The sequence below is a fragment of the Thamnophis elegans genome, chromosome 14 (assembly GCF_009769535.1).
Source record: "Thamnophis elegans isolate rThaEle1 chromosome 14, rThaEle1.pri, whole genome shotgun sequence".
Classification (NCBI taxonomy): Eukaryota; Metazoa; Chordata; class Lepidosauria; order Squamata; family Colubridae; genus Thamnophis; species Thamnophis elegans.
Genome location: NC_045554.1, coordinates 13,075,744 through 13,100,058, shown reverse-complemented (window position 1 = coordinate 13,100,058; position 24,315 = coordinate 13,075,744). Strand labels below are relative to the sequence as shown.

The following is a 24,315-nucleotide window of genomic DNA, read 5'->3' as shown; positions in this document are numbered from 1 at the left end:
CCAGTGTGCGCATGCGCAGAGTTGCCAGACGACAGGAACAGCTCAAGAACAGGGGTCAACTTGGAAGTAAGGCCACAGGTGGAAGATAAATGGCTCCTCCCAGAGGAAATAAAAGAGGAGCGAAAGGGGAGTGGACTTTGCAGGAAACCATTAGTTTGCTTCATCTGTGTGTGTGTTCCAGCATAACTCTGGAACGCCTTGAGCAATCTCAACCAAACTTGGTACACAGATGACTTACTCTCAGGAAACAAATACTGTGGGGGTAAGACACCCCTTCAACCTCTCGGGCTGTGTGTTCTGTTAAGATACAGCCTGTTGTGCTGTAAAATGGATTCTACTGTTCAGCGCAGTGGACTTGCCATGGTAACGGCTTCACAGCACTCCACAAGGGAGCTCCCTCTGGTAAGGGGGAAAATCCAGCATTAGAAATTACATTTGGTCCAGACATTTTCAACAAAATCAGGCCTTTTCCTGTTTAATACAGGATTAAATACCCGGAAACACTGGGTTATCAACTAGTCATATATATGTAACTCAAGGTGGAAAACATATCCAAAACATCTTCCTCCTCCTATTTTCCCCACAACAACAACTCTGTGAGGTGAGAAAGGGGGAATGGCCCAAGGTCACCCAGTTGGCTTTCCTAGCTAGAACTCACTATCTCCTGGGGATTGGCCCAAAATCACCCAGATGGTTTTCATGCCAAAGGCAGCTCTAAAACTCACCATCTCCTGGGGATTGGCCCAAAGTTACCCAGCTGGCTTTCATGGCTAATGTGGGACTTGAACTCACAGTCCCCTACTTTCTAGCTTGCTGCCTTAACCACTAGATCAAACTGTCTCTCCTCACCATCCACATAAGGTGCTATTTACACTTTCCTTCCCATAAAGTTATGGATATAAACCAAGCCATTCCGCACCAAGAAACAAAAAGAAACGTTTCTTTCTTTCATCTAGTTGACAAAAAATAGCACCTGCAAAAAAAATCCCATTCTGCCCCTTTTATAACTTTGACCAACCGCTTGCAAATCTTCAACTATTAAATTTGAAATCCTGAGGGCTAGAAACCCAGATCTTCCTTCCTTCTCGGGAAATGGACCCTTGCAGTTCCTCTGAATTTTTTGTGCTCCTGCTGAAAGATGCAGAAGCCCTCCAGATTATTCTGACCGAGGCTTCCCGAGAGCATGAAGCAAACTCCTGGTCCAGACAAAAACCCCTTTTATTAATTGACTGTGAATTCTGCTCATTCACCTCCAGCAAAGTGTTTCCAGGGAGGATTTACAGTCACAGACCTTCTCTGGCTTGGAGAGCTGCCAGGCTGATATCTGAAAAACTTGGCAAGGAGTCTCAGAGAGTCATGAACCAATTAAGCGAACTAATTGTCTCCTGCAACTCCACTCCCCTTTCGCTCCTCTTTTATTTCCTCTGGGAGGACCATTTATCATCCGTGTGTGTGTGTGTGTCTATGTATGTATGTATGTATGTATGTGTATATATATACTCACATTCTCCATTTCTCCTCCCTTTTGCAGTGCTCGTTTCTGCCAAAATTTTCTATCTACATAGAGACCAAGTATGAAGATAATTGTGGAAATGGCACCAACGTAAGTGCAACCCATACAGAATGAGAAAAGCCACCCCGTTTCATCCTGTCTAGCTATTTTCAAACAGAAATGCAGACTTGATGGGTCCCAAAGGTGTTGTTTTTTTTCAAGAGGCAACTGGACTTTCTGGTTTTCCTTTGAAGATGTTTCACTTCTCATCCAAGAAGCTTCTTCATCCAAGAAGTCCAGTTGCCGCTTGAAAATGCCCGTTGGGGACAACCATGACCTGGATGACTGAGAATCTCCATACGTGGTGGGAGTTATCCATGCACTAAATCAGAGGTAGAATTCAGCAGGTTCTGACCAGTTCCAGAAAACCAGTAGCAGAAATTTTGAGTAGTTTGGAGAACTGGTAAACACCACCTCTGGCTGGCCTCACCCCCATCTATTCTCTGCCTCCCAAGTCCCAGCTGATTGGAAGGAAATTGAGATTTTACAGTATCCTTCCACTGCCATGCCCACCAAGCCAAGCCATGTCACGCCCACCAAGCGACGCCCACAGAACCAATAGTAAAAAAAAATTGAAACCTACCACTGCACTTAATCAATGACTAAATGTCAGCTTGGACAAACCCCATCGGGGAATCTCCCTTGTGGCTGGGGAATCCTGGAGTGGATGTCCACACATCTTCCAAATTGCCAAAGTTGAGAAATGCTGCATTAAATAAACCAGTCATTTGAGCTGGTCAGGATCGACCTCCCGACAGTGGGTAGAGTCAGCCTGCAATATTCTAATCATTGTGCCACCATGGCAAGGAAGGAAGGGAGGGAGGAAAGGAGGAAGGGAGAGAAAGGAAAAGAAAAAAAGAAGCAATAGCACTTAGACTTATATACCGCTTCACAGTGCTTTACAGCCCTCTCTAAGCAGTTTACAGAGTCAGCCTTTTGCCCCCAACAATCTGGGTCCTCATTTTATCCACCTTGTAAGGATGGAAAGCTGAGTCATCCTTAAGCCTGGTGAGATTTGAAGTTGCCAAATTGCAGGCAGCTGGCAGTCAGCAGAAGTAGCCTGCAATACTGCACTCTTAACAACTGCGCCACCATGCAGTGTGCAAGAAAATAACAGTTGCCAGGAACCTAGTCCAGCCCCATGCTTAAATAGGAAACCCTCTCCCATTCTGGACAAATGGTTATCTAGTCCCTTCTTGAAAACCTTCAATGATGGAGCACCCACAACTTCTGAAGGCAACTTCTGATCCACTGATTCATTGCACTCACTGTCAGGAAAAGTCTCCTTAGTTCTAGCTTGGTTCTCTCCTTGATTAGTATCCATCCATTGCTTCTTGCCCTGCCTTCAGCTGCTTTGGAGAATCACCTGAAGACAAGATGATGGATGGACTTGTAAAAAGGTCAAAGCATTTTGGATAAAAATATGGTGGATTATGCAAAATATTCTCAAAAAGAGGATAAAGTTTACTCCTCAGTTATTCTTGTTAGGCATAATTACAGACTATACAGTTATAGAGACTAATTTGATTCTGAACTTAACAACGGCAGCAAGATTGTTGGTGGCGCAATACTGGAAGAAGGAAGAATTGCCTACAATTCAAGAACAGACGCTGAAAGTAACAAACTTAGCAGAGATGGCTAAAATATCAGCATATCTCAAGGACCATTCAGATGAGAAATACAAGCTGGAATGGAGAAGATGGATTGATTACATTCAAAATAAAATGGGACTAAGAAACTCCAGATAGCTTATGAATGAACGAGCAAGGAATGTTACAACTTATCTAAAGTTAGCTTTACAAAAGGGGAGTTAAAGTACAAGCGAGGGATGATGTTAAAGTTAGTTAGTTTATTTTAGTATATGGTTGCTAAATGTTTATACCCTGTATTTGCTCTGGGAGGTTGTAGGGGGGAGGGGATGTGGGGTTGGGGGGGAGAGGGTGGGAAGGTATATAATTGTAAAACTCTTTAAAACTTTTAATTTAAAAAAAAAGATGATGGATGGAAATGAATGACAAGCCAAGCAAGGAAAGTATGTATTGTAACCTACCCAACCCTGCTTGAGTTTACCATCCCTCATTAACTGAGAATCTCTGTTTTCTCTCACTGGCAAGTTGACGGGTCCAATGTTTTTTCCCTTTGCTCTCACAGATATTTCTCAATGAAAAATTATTGGGAGACCATGATGTGATGTTCTTGGACATTGCTTTTGATGAAATCCCAGAACGCTACTACAGGAGCTTAGAGGTAACATACCTGTTGGACAAGGGAACTGTGCATGGTTGGTGAGTGGCTTTGGCTTCTCCAACCCAACTGCTCATTCCTGTAAATCAGCGATCACTACCACTGGTGGTTTGTGAGAAAATGTTGGTGGTCCACAGAAAAATCTTTGCATTTTTGCATTTTTTTTTATATTGCACTAAATCAGGGATCTTCAAACTATGGCCCATGGACTGGATACGGCCGTCTGAAGCAATTACTCTCACTTGCTGACAGGATAGGGTCCTTCAGGCATTTAAACATTTTGATGGCCTGTTTAGTAGCTCCAGCTCTTTCCTCCCTCCCTCCCTCCCTGGGAATCCAGGCGCTTCAGTGAGCGGTGTGCAAAACTTCGGCCAGGCTCCTCAAAAGACAGAGTTTGCAGGGGGCCAATCTAGCACCCGGGGTGGCTACAAGACAAACATTCTCTCAGGGTTCCAAATAGCATCCAAAATTAAATCAGAGTCCAAGGCAAAGTATTGCTCAAAGTTCCAATTTATTAAGAGAGCCATGTTGGCACATCTGGGAAAAACCAAATCTGAAAGCTTCCCAGTTTTCCCCACCCAGTTGAAAGTTCAAGTTCTTGCCCCCCCCCATCCCCAGTCCATCACATGGTCCAATCTCCCACTGCCATGCTGGCAGCTCCACCCTTCCTGTTCTGGTCGGGTGCAGAGGTGCAAAGACAAAGGGCGACCTTGGCTTTCTAGAAAGAATGTTGTTATGGCTACATCCCATCTAACTCCGTACAATCCCCCCTCCCATTTTCCCACAATAGAAAATGCATAGTAGAATAATAGAAAGTGTGGCAGCCAAAGATCCAAAAGAAAAGATGGCTGCAGGCCTGACACATTCATTCTTGGCCGTATTTGAGATTCCTAGATTCAATCGACAGCAAACTTAGGGTTGACCCTGGATGCTTCTCTCCACTAACAGGTGGCCAAACTAAGTGCCTGAAGGACCCCATCCCACCCCTAATTCATATTAGTGTTCTGCGGGATTTAAAATTATGACTTTAGTGGCCCCTGAGGTCCGAAAGGTTGGTGACCCTTGCTGTAAATGGTCTGTTGGGAGGACCTTGGGAGACAGGACGAAGAACTTCATGTTGTTTTGCTTCTGCAGTCCAGGACAAATTCAGTCCTAGCTGTAGTGTTAGTTCATGGCAATCTGCAAATTGGTTGCTTGTACATCGATGTGTTGCTAGGGTTGCAACAATGCTGCTCTTATGTGCTTGGTGGATAGAGTCTCCTAGAGATCAAGGAACACAGGTTTTTTTGTTTGGGAAAAACATATAAGACTTGAATTAAAAATCTGTGGAGATTCTCAGTCATCCAGGTCATGGTTGTCCTAAAGGATGGCTGGATGACTCTCTACAGACTTTGAGCTACACAATTTGGGATGGACACCCTTGGAATGGTGTGGGAGTAGGAACGGATTTCCAGAGGGGAAAAAATTGCAGACTGCAGAAACTATTTGCACCACTCAGGTGACCCTGAGCATACAGATAAACCTCTAAGCGGCCTCAATGACCCTCCAAACGGATGCAAATGACCAGCTGTCTGCAAGGAATATCAATCCTTCCATTCCCCACCATCCTGTCAGAACTGAAGAAGCTTCTTGGATGAGAAGCGAAACGTCTTCAAAAGAAAAAACAAAGGAAGTCCAGTTGCCTCTTGAAAAAAAAAACACCTTTGGGACATGGATTGAAAAAAGAATAAGTATAATTGAGATCAACCTTGTGACACAGGCCAGAAAAACAACAACAGCACAGCCAGTTGGTTAATTCTACAGGTAGTCCTTGACATAAACATCCATTTATTGACCATTCAAAGTTACAAGGCATTGAAAAAAAGTGACATGACCATTTTTCACACTTATGACTGTTACAGCATCCCCTTGGTCATGTGATCAAAGTTCTATATTTTTTTTGCCCCCTATTGGCTATAGGATCTCCGGTCCTTCTGCTCAGCTAAGACTGGTCGCGGGCCACTACAGGAAGGCTGGCGGGAACATACACAACCCATCATGTGCTCTTACAAGTTGGTGACGGTCAAATTTGAAGTCTGGGGACTGCAAACACGGGTAGAACAATTTGTCCACAAGGTGAGTATTTTTCTCTACCAAGGGACCTGCAGGGAAAGCTGATGGCTGGAGACAAATAGGCTGCAGTTGCCAAAAAAAAAGCCAATGTCATCTTGGACTACACCAACAGAGGGGGAATATCAAGATCACAAGAAGTGATGGTACCGCTTTATACCACATTAGTGAGGCCCGATTTGGAATACTGTGTCCAGTTCTGGTCACCATGAAATCCAAAAGATATTGAGACCCTAGAAAGAATGCAGAGAACAACAGCTAAAGATGGTTAGGGATCTGGAGTCTAAATCATATGATGAATGATTAAGGCGGTTGTTTGGCAATCTGCAGCTCTTTAGCTGCATGCAACTCTTTTGTTCCCCTGCAGTGGCTCCCTGTTAGCTGAACCCACCACTGGCTGGCCCCACCCCTTGCCCTCCCCTTCCAGTCACTCCTCACCTGGCCTGAGAGAGAAGAGAAAGACAGACAGATGAGAGAGACAGAGGGAGAAAGAGAGAGACACACACACACAAAGATACCTGTTTCCCACAGAAAAGAAAACACTGGGAGCAACAAAACCTGGGTCGGCGTGGCTGGGTTGATGGTGGTCATGTGACTGGGTGGCAGTGAGTGATGTCAAGCTGGCCACACCCACCCAGGTTTCATGGCTCCTGGTGTTTTCTTTTCTGTGGTAACAGGTCCAAATAGCTCTTTGAGTGTCTCAGGTTGCAGACCCTTGGATTAAGGAAACTAGGTATGTTCTGTTTAACAAACAAATGGAACATAATAATAACTTAAGTGACTGTCATGGAGAAAAGACGATTGACTTACTGTCCAAAGCAGGACAAGAAGTAATGGGTGGGAAGCCTGTTAAACAGAGATCCAATCTAAAAGTAAGGAGAAATTTCCCGATAGTGGGAACAATTACTCAATGGACTAGGTTGCCTCCTGGAGTTGTGAGTGCTTCGTTGCTAGAGGTTTTCAAAAATAGACTGGACAACTACCATATTTTTCAGAGCATAAGACGCACCTTTTTACCCCAAAAAAGAGGGTGAACATCTTATACACTGAATACAGCATTTTTGGCCTCTGAAACCCCACCCCCTTTGCAACATACAGAGGGTTTGCAAAGTGCTCCTGGGGGCTGGGGAGGACAAAAATGAGCAAAAAACGGGCCGTTTTTTGCTCGTTTTTAAACAACCACCCCGCCAGCCACCAGGAGTACTCTACAAACCTATCATCATGTGTGAATGCACACTTTTGGCACCCAAAGAAAAACAATAATCTCTGTCTGTTCATTTTTAAACTCTGTCTTTGGGTTTGATGCTTCCATCACTCTTCCTCCATAAAGTGATCGTGTTTGGTTCTGCAGCCAAAAATGGAAATGAATGTTGCTGGATGACAACTCTTACAGCCTTGGCTTGCAGTGCTGGTGGTGGTGAGGGATCTCAGAGTTGTGATTGTGTGATACCCAGATGTCGGCCAATGCCCATCTCACTCACGCAGCAAAACAAGGTGGAAAATGTTGGTTTTTAAAGCCACAGTTTAGACGAGTGCCTTGGATCGCATCGTATTTTGGGAGGAAAACACCATATGCCTCCCGCCTCCACAGCCAAGTAAGGAAACCGTGCTGTAGTGCCACAAATAGCATCAGGCAACCTGTATACAGAAATTTTAAAAAAAAATAGTCAGCATGTGCTGTCAGCCCTGGGAGGTAGGCCAAATCAAGGAACAGGCACAGCAGAGAACCCAGGAATGCTATAGAGTTGTCCAAACTAGACAAATTTTAAGACTTGTAGACTTCATTGCTCAGAATCCCACAGCCAGTTAATCATCACCCGGGGTGGGTGGGGGGCTTCAATGGCAGAAGCAATACAAGGGAAGGGACCTTGGAGGTCTTCTAGTCTAACCCCTTGCCCAAGCAGGAGACTCTGTTCTATTTCAGACAAATGGCTGTCCAGCCTCTTCTTAAAGCAGGTACAGTGGTACCTGCAGTTTCCCTGTCCTTATCCACTTTCTATACAGGGACGATTAAAAGCATCCCGTCACATTGCATTATTGCAATGATGAAATTCAAAAAAATTTATTACCAGTTCTGTGGGCGTGGCTTGGTGGGCGTGGTAGGGGAAGGATACTGCAAAATAGGTTTAGGTTTATTGACATTTGTATGCCGCCCACTCCCTAGAGACTCTGGGTGGCTCACAGATAAGACAAGGGACATATATAAAAATTAAAATAAGAATACAATCATTAAAATTACACAACATGCATACTGCTTAGAGTGGGGCTGGATAATAATCAACAGCCCCAGGCCTGCCGGAACAGCCAGGTCTTAGTAGCTTTACGGAAGGCCGGAGGAGTAGTAGTATCCTTCCCCTGGAGTGGCCCCTCCCCACTCTAGGGGAAGGATACTGCAAAATCTCTATTCCCACCCCACTCTGGGGCCAGCCAGAGCTGGTATTTGCGTGTTCTTTGAACTATTCAAAATTTACGCTAACGGTTCTCCAGAACCTGTCGAATTTCATCCCTGCATTACTCTTTGGAAGCATTACTGCTTCAGACAGGGAGGCAGTGCAGAGAGTGGTGAGGGCAGGAAAGATTATCAGCAGTTCACTCCCTTCTATCCAGGACATACCATATAAGCCCGGGGTGTCAAACCCAAGGCCCATGGGCTGGATCCAGCCCACATGGTGCTTAGATCTGGAGCATGGGGCCACCTTGGAAACAGCAAATGACTGCCCTGCGATGCCTCTGTTGGCCAAAATGGAGCTCAGGAGAGCCTCACACACACAGTATTCCAAGGGTGGTCTTACCAAAGCAGTGTAAAGCCGTACTAACACTTCAGGTAACCTTGATGCTATCCTTCTGTTGATGCAGCTTGAGGACTGCGCTGGCTTTTTTTTCTTTTTCTTTTTCTTTTTTTTTTTTGCAGCTGCAGCAAACTGCTGGCTCATATTTATTTATGACTAGCCTGGATATTGATTTATGCTAATCCTATACTAGACAGGAAAAGGAATGAATTATATCCATAGTGTCAAGTCAAAGTAATGCTGGAACATATACAGACACACACACACACACACACACACACACACACAAACTTCAATCCAAAATGCACACTATCACTGACAAAAGTACTGTGATTTGACACTATAGACATAATTCATTCCTTTTCATTTCAGCAGCCCAGGCGTTTCAGAGTTATGCTGGAACACACACACACATACCAAGGGATGTTAGGGGGGGTCTTACCCCCACAGTATTTGAAATACAGATGACTATGAGTAAGTTTGTTATACATATGAAATTGCTTGAAGTGTTCCAGAGTTATGCTGGAACACAGAGAGGTGGGGGGGGGGATAGATAGATAGATAGATAGATAGATAGATAGATAGATAGATAGATAGATAGATAGATAGATAGATAGATAGATAGATAGATAGATAGATGATGGATGGATGGATGGATAGATGGAATTTTTGTGTGGAATTTTCTTGGGCAATCCCTGAAATGCCAGTAACAGGATTTTGGGTTTCAGGTCATTCGAGATATTTTACTCATCGGGCATCGCCAAGCCTTTGCCTGGGTGGACGAGTGGTCTGGTATGTAACACCTTGAAGGGGTCCATGTTGGAGGAGGGAGGGAGGAAGGGACAAAAGCCCATGTGGAAAGTTGCTTTGATCTTCCTTTTCCCTGGGAACGTGACTTTCCTCAATTTCCCCATGATCAAGTGGTTTGCCTTGGAACCTGATCATTCAACCATCAACCTATGTTGAATTCATGTAGTGTTTGATTCACCCAGATTCCTCACACCCTGGTCCTAGCAGGACTACCAGATTCTGTAATAGCTTTGTTCCCTCGGCCATCTGTCTGGTAAATTCACAAGATTCATTTTTCTCTCTATGTACAAATATACATCTGAATTAGACTCTGTATTTATCTTTATTTATTTATTTATTTATTTTGTCGTGTTTATTTCATGCATATTGGAGGTGGTAACCCTTTGAGAGATGCAAGCAATGAAATTTCACCTTAAAGTATGCCAATTAATGTACATTTAAATTGACAAAGTTATTCTGTTCTGTTCTGTTCTGTTCTATTCTACCCCACCCCACCCCACCCCACCCTACCCTACCCCACCCCACCCCACCCCACCCCACCCTACCCTACCCTACTCTACTCTACTCTACTCTGCATCATATCCTATCCCATCCCATCCCCTATTCTATTCTGTTCTACCCCACCCTACCCTACCCTACTCTACTCTACTCTACTCTACTCTGCATCGTATCCTATCCCATCCCATCCCATCCCATCCCATCCCCTATTCTATTCTGTTCTACCCTACCCTACCCTACTCTACTCTGCATCCTATCCTGTCCTGTCCCATCCTATCCTATCCTATTCCCTCCCCTCCCCTCCCATATTCTATTCTATTATACCTTACCCTACCCTACCCTGCATCTTATCCCATCCCATCCCACTCCACTCCACCCCATCCCATATTCTATTCTATTTCTATTCTATACTTCAAAACAACCCACCAACCATCCTCTGTTTCTTGGTGCATAATCCAGAATGTGAGTTTGGTTTTTTTTTATCATTGTCCACCCATTAATCCACGGAAGAAGCTGTGGATCACTGCTTCTTATGTATTGAATTCCCCATTTTTGAGTATGCAATGAGATGATTGAAAGTAATTGATCAATGCTTTTGAATATGGCTTTGGCATAGCCAGTGTTTCTTGCCCCTCCTCAAAGCAAAGCACAGAGTTGCTTTGAAAAGAGAGATGGGTGGCTTATAAATTTAATAAGTACATAAATAAATAAATGATGCTAAGGAAATCTATTTCAAGCATTCAGTAGAATCTCCGGCCCAGCTACTGAAATATTCAGAGCTCTCCCTCTTTGGATTTTAAAGAGTTCTAAGTGGACTTGCAATTGTGCTTAAAAAGCAAGTGAAGCATCAGTTACTTTTCCATTAAAAACCCAATGGAATTCAACCAAAGATCAGAGTTAAGGTTGGGGGGGGGAAAATAAGCGTGGGATTCATTTGCTGGAACAAATTGGAGCTACCGAGTCAAGCAGAATGTTTCAACAAGAAACCTGCTTGTGGCTTTGGGTTCAAGACATAAACTCATGATTCATTTGAAACATTTTTTATTCCTCTGAGCTTCTTGAGATCGTAGCTGTGCCTCAACCTGTTCCTCGGAACTAAATAATGAATATCCTTCCTCAATTTCTTTGAAAGTTGCTGGACCCCTGGAGGCAAGCAGATTGCAGAAAATTATTAGGCCTCCTCACCACTTTTTTTTTTGGAGGCGGGGGGGGGGGGACAAAGTTTCCTCTCTTTTTTTTCTAACAGGCTAATCTTCCCTCTCAAGTCTGTTGTTTTCTTTCATTTTTCTATTATCCCTGAATTTGTTATTTGACATGCTCAAGGCCCAGGGACCAGATCTGGCCCACACGGTGCTTAGATCTGGCCCATGAGACCACCCTGGAAACAGTGAAGGACCAGCCCGCAATGCCTTTGCCAACGAAAACAGAGCTTGGGAGGGCTATGCGCAGCCTTCCCAGGCACCGTTTTCAGCTGCGATGGCATCCTGCAGCGCTCTGCCAGTGAAAACAGAGCATGGGGGGGCACACACAGCCCTCCCCAAGCTCCTTTTCTGCTAAGGGAGGTCTGTAAGAGGCCACCACGGCTGAAAATGGGACCTCAACAAATGATGTTGAGCTGGTCACGCCCACTCCAGCTATGCCACGCCCCCTTCCAAGGTCAAACACAATCCTAAATCCTGATACAGCCCTCAATGAAATCGAGTTTGACACCCGTGTGCTAGGACAGTGTTTGCGAATCTTTTTGGCACCAAGTGCCGAAATGGGAGCACATGTGCATGCCAGAAACCAGAAGAGCAGCTGGCCAGCGCGCATGTGTGTGCTGGGAAGATGATCTTCCAGTTTCTGGCACTCCCGTATGCGTGAACACCAGCTGGTTGGTGCGCCGGAAACTGGAAGAGCAATAAACAATGGCCCACGTGCCCAAAGAGATTCCTCTGCATGCCACTTCCAGCACACGTGTCATAGGTTTGCCATCCCGGTGTTAGGATGTTTTCCATATCATGTTGTTCACACTGGCCCTTGTGGTTCTCAGCACGCCACCTTCTATGACCGATTCCTAGTCCCACAGCTGCCAGGCTGCCATCTTTTAAAATTTCCCAGAATTCCCTGGACCGTCCTTGCATTATGAGATTTCATAAGGAATTTGGAATTTTATCTGGGGTAACAGGCAGGTGTGGGCTGGGTTTGGTGGCAGAAGATCAAAGGACGTGTGAAAGGAAAGTACAGAAACTGGGTTTATTTCCAAATCATGTTCTTGGAATCAAGCTGGTAGTAAGTCATTCCCATCAAATAACATCTATCAAATCCTTTTCATATTTATTTGCTCTTTCTCCTCAAGAAGTCATGCCCATAGGAGAAAAGAGAGAAGGAGGCTCTAAGAAAGGATAAACATAGGGTAATAGAGTTTTAAGGGACCTTATAGGGACGCAGTGGCTCAGTGGCTAAGACGCTGAGCTTGTCGATCAGAAAGCTCGGCAGTTTGGTGGTTCGAATCCCTAGTGCCGCGTAACGGAGGGAGCTCCCGTTACTTGTCCCAGCTTCTGCCAACCTAGCAGTTCGAAAACATGTAAAAATGCAGGTAGAAAACTATGAACCACCTTTAGTGGGAAGGTAACAGTGTTCTGTGCACCTTTGCCATTGAGTCATGCCGGCCACATGAACACAGAGACGTCTTCGGACAGCGCTGGCTCTTCGGCTTTGAAATGGAGATGAGCACCGGCCCCTAGAGTCAGGAACAACTAGCACATAATTGCAAGGGGAACCTTTACTTTTAAGGGACCCTGGAGGTCATCTAGTCCGACCCTCTACTCAAGCAGGAGACCCTCTACCATTCCAGACAAATGGATGTCCAGTCTCTTCTTAAAATCCTCCAGCAATGGGACACCCATAACTTCTGAAGGCTAACCGTTCCACTGGTTAATTCTTAACCTCCTGGTTTAGATGATGTGAGAAAATACAAGATATAAAATAAAAATAATAATTGCAGCAGAGATGAAATCACTCTAAGTAGTGTGTGTGTGTGTGTGTGTGTGTGTGTGTGTGTGTGTGTGTGTGTGTGGAGAGAGAGAGAGAGAGAGAGATGTCAAAGCACCTGGCATGCCCAAATGTGGGCGGGAGTATACTGCTTCCCTTTTGCCTTTCAGCTCCACCCTAGGAGCCTTCCAGGTGCCTTATTATACTACTTAAGAACACTTACTTATTTCCTTGGCTCAGCTGATAAGGGGTTAGGGACGAGAGTGTGTGGATTAGTGGCTAATACAACTGCCTAACATGTAAAAACAGCCCAGGCTCAAATCCAGTGGTGGGTTTCAAAAAATTTGTAGAACCTCTTCTGTAGGTGTGGCCTGCTTTGTGGGAGTGGCTTGCCCACCATGTGACTGGGTAGGCGTGGCTAACTTGTGAAATGTGGTGAAACTCACTTAACAACGCTCTTGCTTAGCAAACAAAATGTTGGCTAAGAAACTCTGGCATTTGAAGTAAGCAAGTCTAAAAGCTGTCAAGTTACAAGACCCTCGCACCCCTAACCCTTTAGGGAAAAAAATCCAGGAGTGTTCAAACTTAACAGCTTTAAGACTTGTGGACTTAAACTCCCAGAATTCCTCCTCCAGTCATGTTGGCTAAGAAACTCTGGCATTTGAAGTAAGCAAGTCTTAAAGCTGTCCAGTTACAAGACCCTTGCACCCCTAACCCTTTAGAAAAAAAATCCAGGGGTGTTCAAACTTGACAGCTTTAAGACTTGTGGACTTCAGCTCCCAGAATTCCTCCTCTCGCTCTTCATCTTGATGATATGCGGACGGGTGGGAGGAGGGAACCGGTTCTAAACGGCACTGTAGATTTATAGAACCTCTTCTATAGAAGAGGTTAGAACTGGCAGGAACCCACCCCTGCTGAAATCCCAGTAAGAGTATGGTTAGCTGATAAGACAATAAGGCAAGAGGGAATTTGATAGAAGGCCAGTGATTCACACTCCAAACACCTCTTGAATGGAGAACAGACCGACTCAGAGCCAGTCTTTCTGTGAGCTCATTCTGGCGTTCCACTCTCTGAAAGCACTTGAGGTTAATACATTATTTGATTAATGCTTTGATCACCCCCTTTTCAATTAAAGCACACCATATTAATTTGGCAAGTTGTAAAGGCTACTTGAAAAAAAACATTTCCCTGAGAGCTTCTATTTATTTAATGGGTATAGGATGGTGGAGAGAGACTTGGTTTGAACTAGGTATCTATTGCCTAGCATCAAAATGTTTTTATGTTTATGTTTTATGTTTATTAACATTTATAGGCCGCCCTTTTCCCTGAGGGGACTCAGGGCGGCTTACATAAAATGGGGAAGGGGGGGTACAAACAATAGACACAAAATAGTACATAAAGATAAAATAGTAAGCAACATTCATACATCATTCGGGTGGGGACAGGTTTTCTTTATCCCCAGGCCTGCGTTTACATAGCTGCGCTTCAAAGATAATTTAACCGAATAACAGAATTGGAAGGGACCTTGGCGGTCTTCTAGTCCAACCCCCTGCTCAAGCTGGAGACCCTATACCATTTCAGACATGTGATGGAGCATCCACAACTTCTGAAGGCAAGCTCTTCCACTGGTTAAAAATGGGCCTCAGGAGAGCCACGCGCAGCCCTCACGAACACCAGTTTTGCTGGCAGAGGCACCGCGGGTCGGTCTTTTGCTGTTTTCAGGCCGGTCCGGCGGGCCAGATCTAAGCACCCCGTGGGATGAATCAGGCCCACAGGCATTGAGTTTGACACCCCTGCCCTAGGCTGTAAATGCTTATCCAATTTGCTTTTTCACACAACCAGACATTCCCGGCCAGATTGTACATCCAGGGATAGAAGACACACACAGAGCTTTAAAACAACAGTGAGTTCCTTTCCGTAAATGTGCATGGATGCACCTCCAAGCATCTCCTTTCTTTGATTTTTGAGAGTTGTGATCCTCCAGGGTCCCCCCCCACCCCCTACCCCTTAATAAGAAGCAATAAGGCAGGTGGGAGGGTTGCCAAGCAGCAGGTGTTCCAACTCTTCAGAAGAATAAAACAGTATCTTCTCCGAGGTCTAACAAGCCACTGAAACTCCAGATGGCTCTCCCTTCTCGACAGATTTTTTTCCTTGGCTTGCTTCAAGTTGACACCTCATGGTGCTTGGTGGAGTTTTGTCATGCAGGAGAAAGCTTTGAGGAAGTTTTGAAGCCTTGGGGTTGAAAGATCTGGAATAACTCCCAAGCCCAATTCATGAGTTGGTTCTCCAGGAGAAAACAGGCATGATCAGAGAGACGAAGAATCATTAATTCAGCCCCTCATGTTGGCTGGCTTTACCAATCATGCTTCATCAAAGTGGGAGAAGGCCAGGCAGATACAGAATAACAGAGTCGGAAGAGACTTTGGAGGGCTTCCAGTCCAACCATTTTGACAATGGTTGTCTAGAACTCACAATCTCCTGGTGATTTGCCCAAAGTCACCCAGCTGGCTTTCATGCTTAAGGTGGGACTAGAACTCACAATCTCCTGCTTTCTAGCTTTATAATTAAATTTATATGCCACCATCCCACTATCCAAAACAACAAAGCAAATGTTCTTGGCTTGCTTCCACTTGTCCCCTATCACCTACCCTCCTCCCAAAACACATATTTCTGGAGCAACCTTATTTGAGTCCGTATCCTTAAACACCCAGTGTTGTATCCCTTGGTCCAAATAATACGTCTTTTGATTCAGAGCAATAAACCTGGATGAAACGGGCCATTCAATAACTCTTTTGCGCATCCCTAAATGCATGATTTTGACCTGAACGTCTTAGAAGGTTTCACTTTTATATCTTTAGACATCTCCTTTTTTTTTTTGTTAGATGCATTATTATTTCTGCTGATAGGAGCTGCCTCCCACATTTTCATGGTTAAAAATGACAAAGAACGAATGGTGTGGCACAGGATGGGTGAAACAGTTTCCCCCCTCCTCAAAGCATTATGTAATTGTACATTATGTGCCGAATAAATATATATAATCTGGCCTGTTACACGTGAGATTTCATATGTTAGATTTAAGCAGCCTAGCGAGGTTATTCTGCAGATGGCTTGCAGCATAAAATGCAAAACTGTCTTTGAAAAAGCAGCAAAATAAGATGAGCATTTTCAGCATAAACCCCTTCAGGGATAGTACGTGAGTTTCAATGGAAGATTATCGCCTCTTGTTGTAATTCTACATCCTCAACTTTTGTGAGCAATTTGTTTTTAAGTCACTTATCATTCCAAAATTTTAATCCGCCAAGCAACGGGGCCCATAAATTTATTTTTCCTCATGCCAAAAGCTCTTAACGATATGAGAAGGGCGTGGAAAGCTCATTTCTGTCCTCCAGCCATCAGTTTCCACATAATAGGTATGTAATTTGAGAGAACACAGATCTCAAACGATATTAAGCTTTGTCTCAGTCAACTGATTAGATGTCAGGGCTTCTTGGCAACATTAATAACATCAGAGGACAGATTGAAAAAAGAATTTTAATGAGGTGTTATTCAAATGCAAACTCTATCAATAGTGAAATCCAAATTTATATTCTTATATCTCCACTTCTGACTTCCAGGATCTAATAGAAGACGAAATACAGAGGAGAGAGTAGAGGAGAGAGTAGAATAGAATAGAATAGAATAGAATAGAATAGAATAGAATAGAATAGGGAATGAAATGGAATGGAATATAGAATATATAATGGAATGGAGTGGAGTGGAGTGGAGTGAAGTGGAGTGGAATGGAACGGAATAGAATAGAATAGGGAATGAAATGGAATGGAATGGAATATAGAATATATAATGGAATGGAATAGAATAGAATAGAATATGGAGTGGAGTGGAAAATGGAGTGGAATATAGCATATATAATGGAGTAGAATGGAATGGACCTTGACTAGACTGGAATGGAGTGGAGTGGAATGGAATGGAATGGAATGGAGAGGAGAGGAGAGGAGAGGAGAGGGGAGGGGAGGGGAGGGGAGAGGAGAGGAGAGAATAACTTTATTTGTCACTTTATACACTTTGGCATACATTAAAATGAAATTTCATTGCATACATCTCTCAAAGTCTCCACCTCTAATATACACTACATAAATGACAAAAGAAATAAATAAATACAAAATTACGTATAAACTCACCTCTGTTAAAGACACAGAGAAACAGCACAGTCTATTTTGGATGTATATGTGAACATGGAAGAGGGTAGAGTGGGTGCCATGTTGTTTCTCTTCCAATTTCAGAGCCCACCCTAGCTGGGTCATCTTCTCTAGGGTCCTTACCTTGCTTCTTCTTCTGTGCTTCCTCCCCACAGGCATGACCATGGATGAAGTCCGTTTATACGAGAAGGAGACCCAGCAGGCCACCAACGACATCGTGGGCATCATGACGCCCACCATTGCCATCAGCGAAGTCCACCTGCCCCCAAGCACTCAGAGCGCCCCCTCCAGCGCCCCCTCCACGCCGCTCAGTGGAGAAGCCCCCGAGTTCCTCCATGTGCCCAAGGACCGCCAGCGGAAGAAATCTGCCCCAGAAATGCTCTCGCTGCCAGTGCTGCGGGAACGTTCCAACCTGGAGTAGCAACTGCTTCGAGCCCCTATTTCCCATCCTTGCAGAGGAGGCTCCCTAATTCATTTCTGCAGAAGAGGATCCAGTGTCCTTGATGTCTTTGGTTTTTCCCCCTAAATTGTTTTTTAATTCCAGGCTTTGCTTTGTATTCAGCAAGAGAGATGAACTCCTGTTGATGGAAGCCATTGTTACATTGTGTGGGTGCCTTGGGAGAACTTGGGGGGGGGATGCCCCACATCTTGGAAACATCTCTAAGCCTTCTGATCTGTTCCCAGGTCCTTCACATTCCTGGCCATGTCTTTGCTGCCTTGGGTCAAAAGGTTTTTTTGGGGGGGAGGCCATACTATTGGACTAGGGACGCGGTGGCTCAGTGGCTAAGATGTTGAGCTTGTATATCAGAAAGGTCAGCAGTTTGGCGGTTCGAATCCCTAGCGCCACGTAATGGAGTGAGCTCCTGTTACTTGTCCCAGCTTCTGCCAACAAAGCAGTTCGAAAGCACCTAAAAATGCAAGTAGAAAAATAGGAACCACCTTTGGTGGGAAGGTAAGTGCGTTCTGTGCGCCTTCGGCATTTAGTCATGCCGGCCACATGACCACAGAGACGTCTTCGGACAGCGCTGGCTCTTCGGCTTTGAAACGAAGATGAGCACCGCCCCCTAGAGTCGGGAATGGCTAGCACATATATGTGAGGGGAACCTTTAACTTTATCATTGGACCATTGCTTGGCCTTCTAGCCTACATGGCTCAATCAACTTAAATTGGGGTCTCCCCCTTCTGTGTGTGGGGGGGAGGGGGAAGCATTGGGCATGGCTCTGTTGCAGATGATAAATGGGTCAATATCAATTCCGTGTCAAAAAAAAGGAAATAGATCTGTAGTGAGGGGAGGCTATTTCCCCATTAAATTGGATTTCCTAGCCTCCTTTGAGGAAAGGCAATTGTTAAATTACGTGTATGTCTGCCCTTATATCAGTTATATCCAGATGTGGGATTGAAAAAAATTAGCAATTGTTTCCCTGGTCAGTTGCTGGATGGGCATGGACATGGGGGGCATGGCCTACTCAGCTTCCTGCACCATAGCAGGGCGGGTTGCTCTCCCCAGGCTCTAGAGGTTTTCCTTGAACCTCCCGTAGGGTGAAAACAGCCTCCCCCGGGCTCTGGTCATGAGAAACAGACCCATCTCTGGACTTCCGGAACTTCTGGGTGGTCCATTTTTTGCCCTCCCAGAGCCTCTGTGCAGGCACTGCACTTATGTGGCATGATGAACAGGCCACATGGAGACTCCTGGGAGGGCGAAGCAGGATGGGCGGGGCCAGCCGCTCCTTCCAATTACTGGTTTGCTGAAGCCGATGCAAAATTAGCATCCTGTTTGCCTGAACTGGCCCAAACTGGCTTCTTGCACCAGCCCAGCAAAACCTGTTCTCTGAGGAAACCCAGAGGTCTTCAACTGAAGTTCAATCTGGTTGCCAAAGAGATCGGGTGAGACCTCTTCTGGGAAAAATGCCCCGCCTCTTGGTTGAAGCCACCTGTTTGCCAGGCAAGAGGAAAGTGTCAAAGAAAAATAGGATGTCAAAGGAAGATGGGCCGCCTCAACCATCACTTCTTCAGGATGGCCGTTTTGTGGGCCCCAACAATTTACCTTTGATTTCCCCCCCTCCCCCCACATCCCAATTTAAAGCAAAACCCAGGGAAAAGGCATTTTTGCCTTTCTTTGCTAATTGTACACTGGTAAGCCACTTTGCTAAATGCTTTCCTGCTGTTTCCAGCAGGCAAAAACCTAGTTATGTTCCTTCTGCATGCTGGTCAGTTGCATGTTGCCATTAAGAGTCATGGTGGTGCAATGACCGTAGAATTGCAGGCTGCCTCTGCCCACTGCCAGGAGTTTGATCCTGACCAACTCAAGGTTGACTCCACCTTCCATCCTTCTGGGGTTGATAAAATGAAAACCCAGATTGTTGGTGGCAATAATCTGACTCTGTAAAAACTGCTTAGAGAGGGCTGTAAAGCACTGTGAAGTGGTATATAAGTCCGAGTGCTATTGCTATTTGATAATAACTGCAACAAGTAAAGAATTTGGCAATCAAACGTCTGATACCCAAGTAACTATGTCAGGCTCAGCTGGCAAAGGATAGCTCAAGACCAGGTTGGTTGGAAACATGCAGAAAAAACTTTCGTCCTGTAGTGAACAGACAATAGCTAGAAGGATGATGGTGGTGGTGGTGGTGGTGGTGGTGGTGATGGTGATGATCTGAAACCCACTCAATCTGATTGCATAATGACACATTTTTGCTTCTTCGGGGAGCAGAGATCGCAAAGCGATAGTAGCCATATCGCTGTGTTTATTTCAGAACAGGAATAGGCGCAAGCAGCGTTTTCCAGATATTTTGGACTACAATGAACAATTTGTTGACTAAAGTTGATGGGAGTCAAAAGCCCAAACATCTACAGGTGTCATCCTGTCTCTTACTTTTGAAGTTGGGTCATGGTAGGTATTTTAGAAGACCTGGGAAGTGCCTCTTTTTCATTCGTGGCCTAGCATCTCCAGAGAGCATTCAGGGAAAAAAAACACCAGTCTGAAGAACTTCCACAGATGGCAAAAGAATGCAAGTGGACATGAAACTTTTGGGTCTAGTCCCAAAATGATGTAGAAAGGATTCCTCCCGATCATTCGGCATCCTGAACTCAAGTCGTTCCTTGCTAAACTAGCAGTTCTCAGGTGGATGAGGATCCCCACAGCCAGATCTTCAACTAAGGTGTCTTACATTTTTGGGGTTTTCTTGGGTCTCTTGGAGACTTCTCCAACACCATGCAGGCCTATAGGTGCATCCTCTTGAGTCTTCGGCAATTTGAACCACCATCAGGTTTATTCCCATGGCAACTGATGGCCTCTATTCCCTATGGCCCGAGATCTTTTCACAGCAAAGGTACCTTCTGGAGGTCCATCCGTAGGACCAAAGCATAATGCCTTGTGGCCAACTTTCCCACTATCACTAACTGCCCTTACTGGAAAAGGGGCTTTCTGCTGTCCCCAATTCCATGGCCTTTCTAGTCTTTGTACAAGCACAATTTCTATTTCCACTGTTGTGCAGGGATAGTCCTGCCTCCCCTTCTCCTGCTTTAAGCATTGATTCTATGTTTATGCTGGTGGTTTTGTGTTCTCTTCTTCTCCCCTCCCCTGTAAGCGAGTTGAGAAGTTGTATCTTCAGTCCGCACAAATAAGGAAAGATTCTAGAGGCAAGCAGAACAATAAAACATTTGGACAAAAATTGGCACAGTTGATTAATCCACAGCTGAGAAGCAAGAATTGTGTGTCTGAAGTTGTTTTCATGTATGTTTTTGGATTCCACTGTCCATCCAGGAAGAAAGCAAGAAAGTTGGAATAGATACGAAGCCTGCATCTGCTGTAACATCTGTTGGAGGCACTGTGGGTTGTCCATATCTATTCTGTTGATCTTCTGGTGGATACTACAATACCAAGCCCATCCCAATCCCCTCACCTGCAGATTTGGGGAGGGGAGGTCAATCTTCAATCCTTTCAAAACTCTACCCAAGTTTTGAAGAACCCAAATATAAAAAGAATCAGAGACTGTTCTTACAACCATTGGTAACCTCTACTCTGCAAAGACTTGGCTAAGCAAGAACTTGTATTTTCTCCTTGGAAGGAGAGAAGTAGGAAGAAAAACCCTGTAAATATTTTGTGATCTGTGTGGCAATTGTGCTGTATGGTTTTGCTTTTGTTTTGCTTTTTTCCACTGGGGTGATAAAGGCTGCTTCTGACAAAAAGCTGTCCTGTGATTGTTGCATTGTTTTGACACACCTGTGGAAGGCACGTGGCATTAGCAAACAACCGCTCGACTGATGTCTCCTCCCTTCATATGCCGCAGTCACGATCTTCTCATTAATCTTCGGAGCTCACAAGCGGTGGGGATTGTTCTGTAGTGTTACTGTGTAATTTTCTTTAGCTTCTCGCTTAGCACAAGGTACAAGTTCAGCATATGGTGAGTAAAGAGCTGATTATCACTTAGTATGGGGATCAGCAACCTGCGGCTCTGGAGCCGCATGTGGCTCTTTCATCCCTCTGCTGTGGCTCCCTGTCACAGATCAGCTCCACAATTGATAGGGCTTTCAGTTAGGACAGGTAGAGGAAAAAGGAGGAGACTCTATGGTGGGGGAATCGGACTTCTGGTTGGCTCCAGAATTGAACAGGGGGCTTCTGAACAGGACCTTTGTGGCTCTTTGAGTGTTTAAGGTTGCCGAGCCCTGGCTTAGTACATGGGATGATGTGAGATGGAGTCATTGACAGCCGCTGGGAATGGCATGGCCAAATGGTGCTTCTGAATGTGGGCTTTCCTAGAATCTTTGGAGTTCCAGGCAATCTTGACCTGGGATCCTGGTGCCTCATTATAACATCTAGACCAGACCTGGGCATTTTATGAGTGAGGGGCCACATCCAGCCCTTTGGCTGTGCCTGTCTGGCCCAAGGCAATACCCCTCCATCCAGTGATGTGCAGTCAGGGGAGGCAGGGTCTCACCATTGTCATCATAAAAAGAAAAAAAAAATTAAAAGGAAAAAGGCTGAGGTAGTTGCTGCCAGAGTCACAGTGGATGACTCTGCTTAGTGCTTAACTGTTTAAAAAAGCCTCTAAAAAAGTGCCATCTACAGGAGGAGGAGGGAGAACCACGTGCCTCATTTAGTCTATCTTTATGATCACTTGAGCAGAGTTAAGCAAGGGTTAAAAGCCGAAAAATTCCTTATGTAGATGAGGCACGTGGTTCTCTCGCCTCCTCCTGTAGAGGCTTTTTTAAACAGTTAAGCAGAGTCATCCATTGGAGACTCTGGCAGCAACTAACCCAGCTTGACCTCAGCAGCTCTTGCCTTTTTCCTTTTACATTTTTACATTTTCATCATGGCAGGCAAGAGCAGAGTTGAAATCCTCTGTGAAAGAGCTGGAAAAGGTATTGTTGATCAGAGGGAGGGGGAGGAATTCAAAATTAATGTAATTTGTAAGTAATTCTATTATTGTAAGTAATTTTTGTGTGTGTGTGTTTTACCCACCTCTGCTGGCGCGCGGGCTGGCACTCTTTTTTAATGTCAGACACAGCAGCAGGGCTTTTGGGCTTTTTATGTCGGACATAGCGCTGGGGAGGCAGGGCGGCTTTTGCCTCTTGAAAGCTCTTGAAAGCTCTGCTGCGGGCAAAAGAAAGCGCTTTAATCAGCTGGGGGAGAGGACTGCCTCACCAGCCATAAACTTCACCGCACATCACTGCCTCCACCACAGTCCCAGTTTCGCATGCAGCCCCTTGGTGAAAATTAATTGCCTACCTCTGACCTTGACTAGCTGCTAATCCATTATTCCAATGTTTCTGAACCTTAGCAAGTTGAAGATATGCAATTTTTTTGTTGTTAGTCGTGAAGTTGGGTCTGACCCAGCACAACTCCATGGACAACATTCCTCCAGGCCTTCCTGTCCTCTACCATCCTCGGGGGTCCATTTAAGCTCATGCCTACTGCTTGGGTGACTCTATCCTGCCACTTCATTCTCTGTCGTCCCCTTCTTCTTTTGCCCTCAATCTTTCCCAGCATGAGGCTCTTCTCCAAGGAGCCCTTCCTTCTCATTAGGTGGCCAAAGTACTTGAGTTTCTTCTTCAGGATCTGATCTTCTAAAGAGCAGTCAGGGTTGATGATCTCTAGGACTGACCAGTTGGATGGCCTTGCAGTCCAAGGGACTCGCTGGAGTCTTCTCCAGCACCAGAGTTCAAAGGCCTCCATTCTTTGGTGCTCAGCCTTTCTTATGGTCCAACCTTCACAGCCATACATTGCAACTGGGAAAACCATAGCCTTGACTATACACACTTCTGTTGGCAGGGTGATGTCTCTGCTTTATAGTATGCAATTTGACCCCTAAACTGCATCTAAATGCAAACCCCTAAATGCACCGAAGACAAATTCCTTGTGTGTCTAATCACACTTGGCCAAGAATTCTATCCTATGCTATGCTACTCTATTGCTATGTTATGCTGTGCTGTGCTAGGCGTTGAGGTCTATAGATCTAAATGTTGCCATGGTTGAGAAATATTCAACCAGTTCTTGATAACTTCAGCAGTTTGACTTGGAATCTTGAAGGCAATTCAGTCCAAAACTAACATTCTGGAAACTTGGACCAAGGATTTATGGTGGTCACTGAAATGCAGGATTACATAGGGCTGGCCAGTGACAAAACAGACTGGAGAAAGACCTTTGTACAGCATGTTTTTGCTAAGGATAGAGGAACATCATCTGTAAATCCTTAGATCAGGGATCAGCAACCTTAAACATTCAAAGAGCCACAAAGGTCTTAACCGGAAGCCCCCTGTTCAATTCTGGAGCTGACTGGAAGTCCAGTTCCACCACCATAGAGTCTCCTCCTAGTGCAGCATCTTTTTTCCTCTACCTGTCCTAACTGAAAACCCTATCAATTGTGGAGCTGACCGGAAAACCCATCCCTTGCCATAGAGTCTCCTCCTGGTGTGCCATGCTTCCCCCACTCCCAACTGGAAGCTCCTCTTAAGATTGTGGCATTGACGGGTGACAGGGAGCCACAGCAGAGGGATGAAAGAGCCACATGCGGCTCCAGAGCCATGGGTTGCTGACTCCTGACTTAGATCTTTGCAAGGAAGCTCTGGAGTTTGCAGAACTGTTTGCCTATCTCTGCTAGCTATTGAGAAGAACATCTCTTCTCTAGCGATGTTGTTATTGTTT

General features: G+C 45.0%; 1 protein-coding gene across 2 annotated transcripts in view; it reads left to right on the top strand.

The window, feature by feature from the left end:
- The window catches only part of LOC116517331 (cytoplasmic phosphatidylinositol transfer protein 1-like), a 61,253-nt gene extending 43,492 nt beyond the window's left edge, over window positions 1-17,761 (top strand). For both annotated transcript variants that reach the window (XM_032230227.1, XM_032230225.1), the window contains exons 6-10: window positions 1,532-1,603; window positions 3,704-3,799; window positions 5,756-5,911; window positions 9,423-9,486; window positions 17,327-17,761. In XM_032230227.1, coding sequence (XP_032086118.1) covers window positions 1,532-1,603; window positions 3,704-3,799; window positions 5,756-5,911; window positions 9,423-9,486; window positions 17,327-17,592 — 654 coding nt within the window. In that variant the 3' untranslated portion in view covers window positions 17,593-17,761. The remainder of the gene's footprint in view (window positions 1-1,531; window positions 1,604-3,703; window positions 3,800-5,755; window positions 5,912-9,422; window positions 9,487-17,326) is intronic.
- The last annotated feature ends 6,554 nt before the right edge of the window (window positions 17,762-24,315 follow it).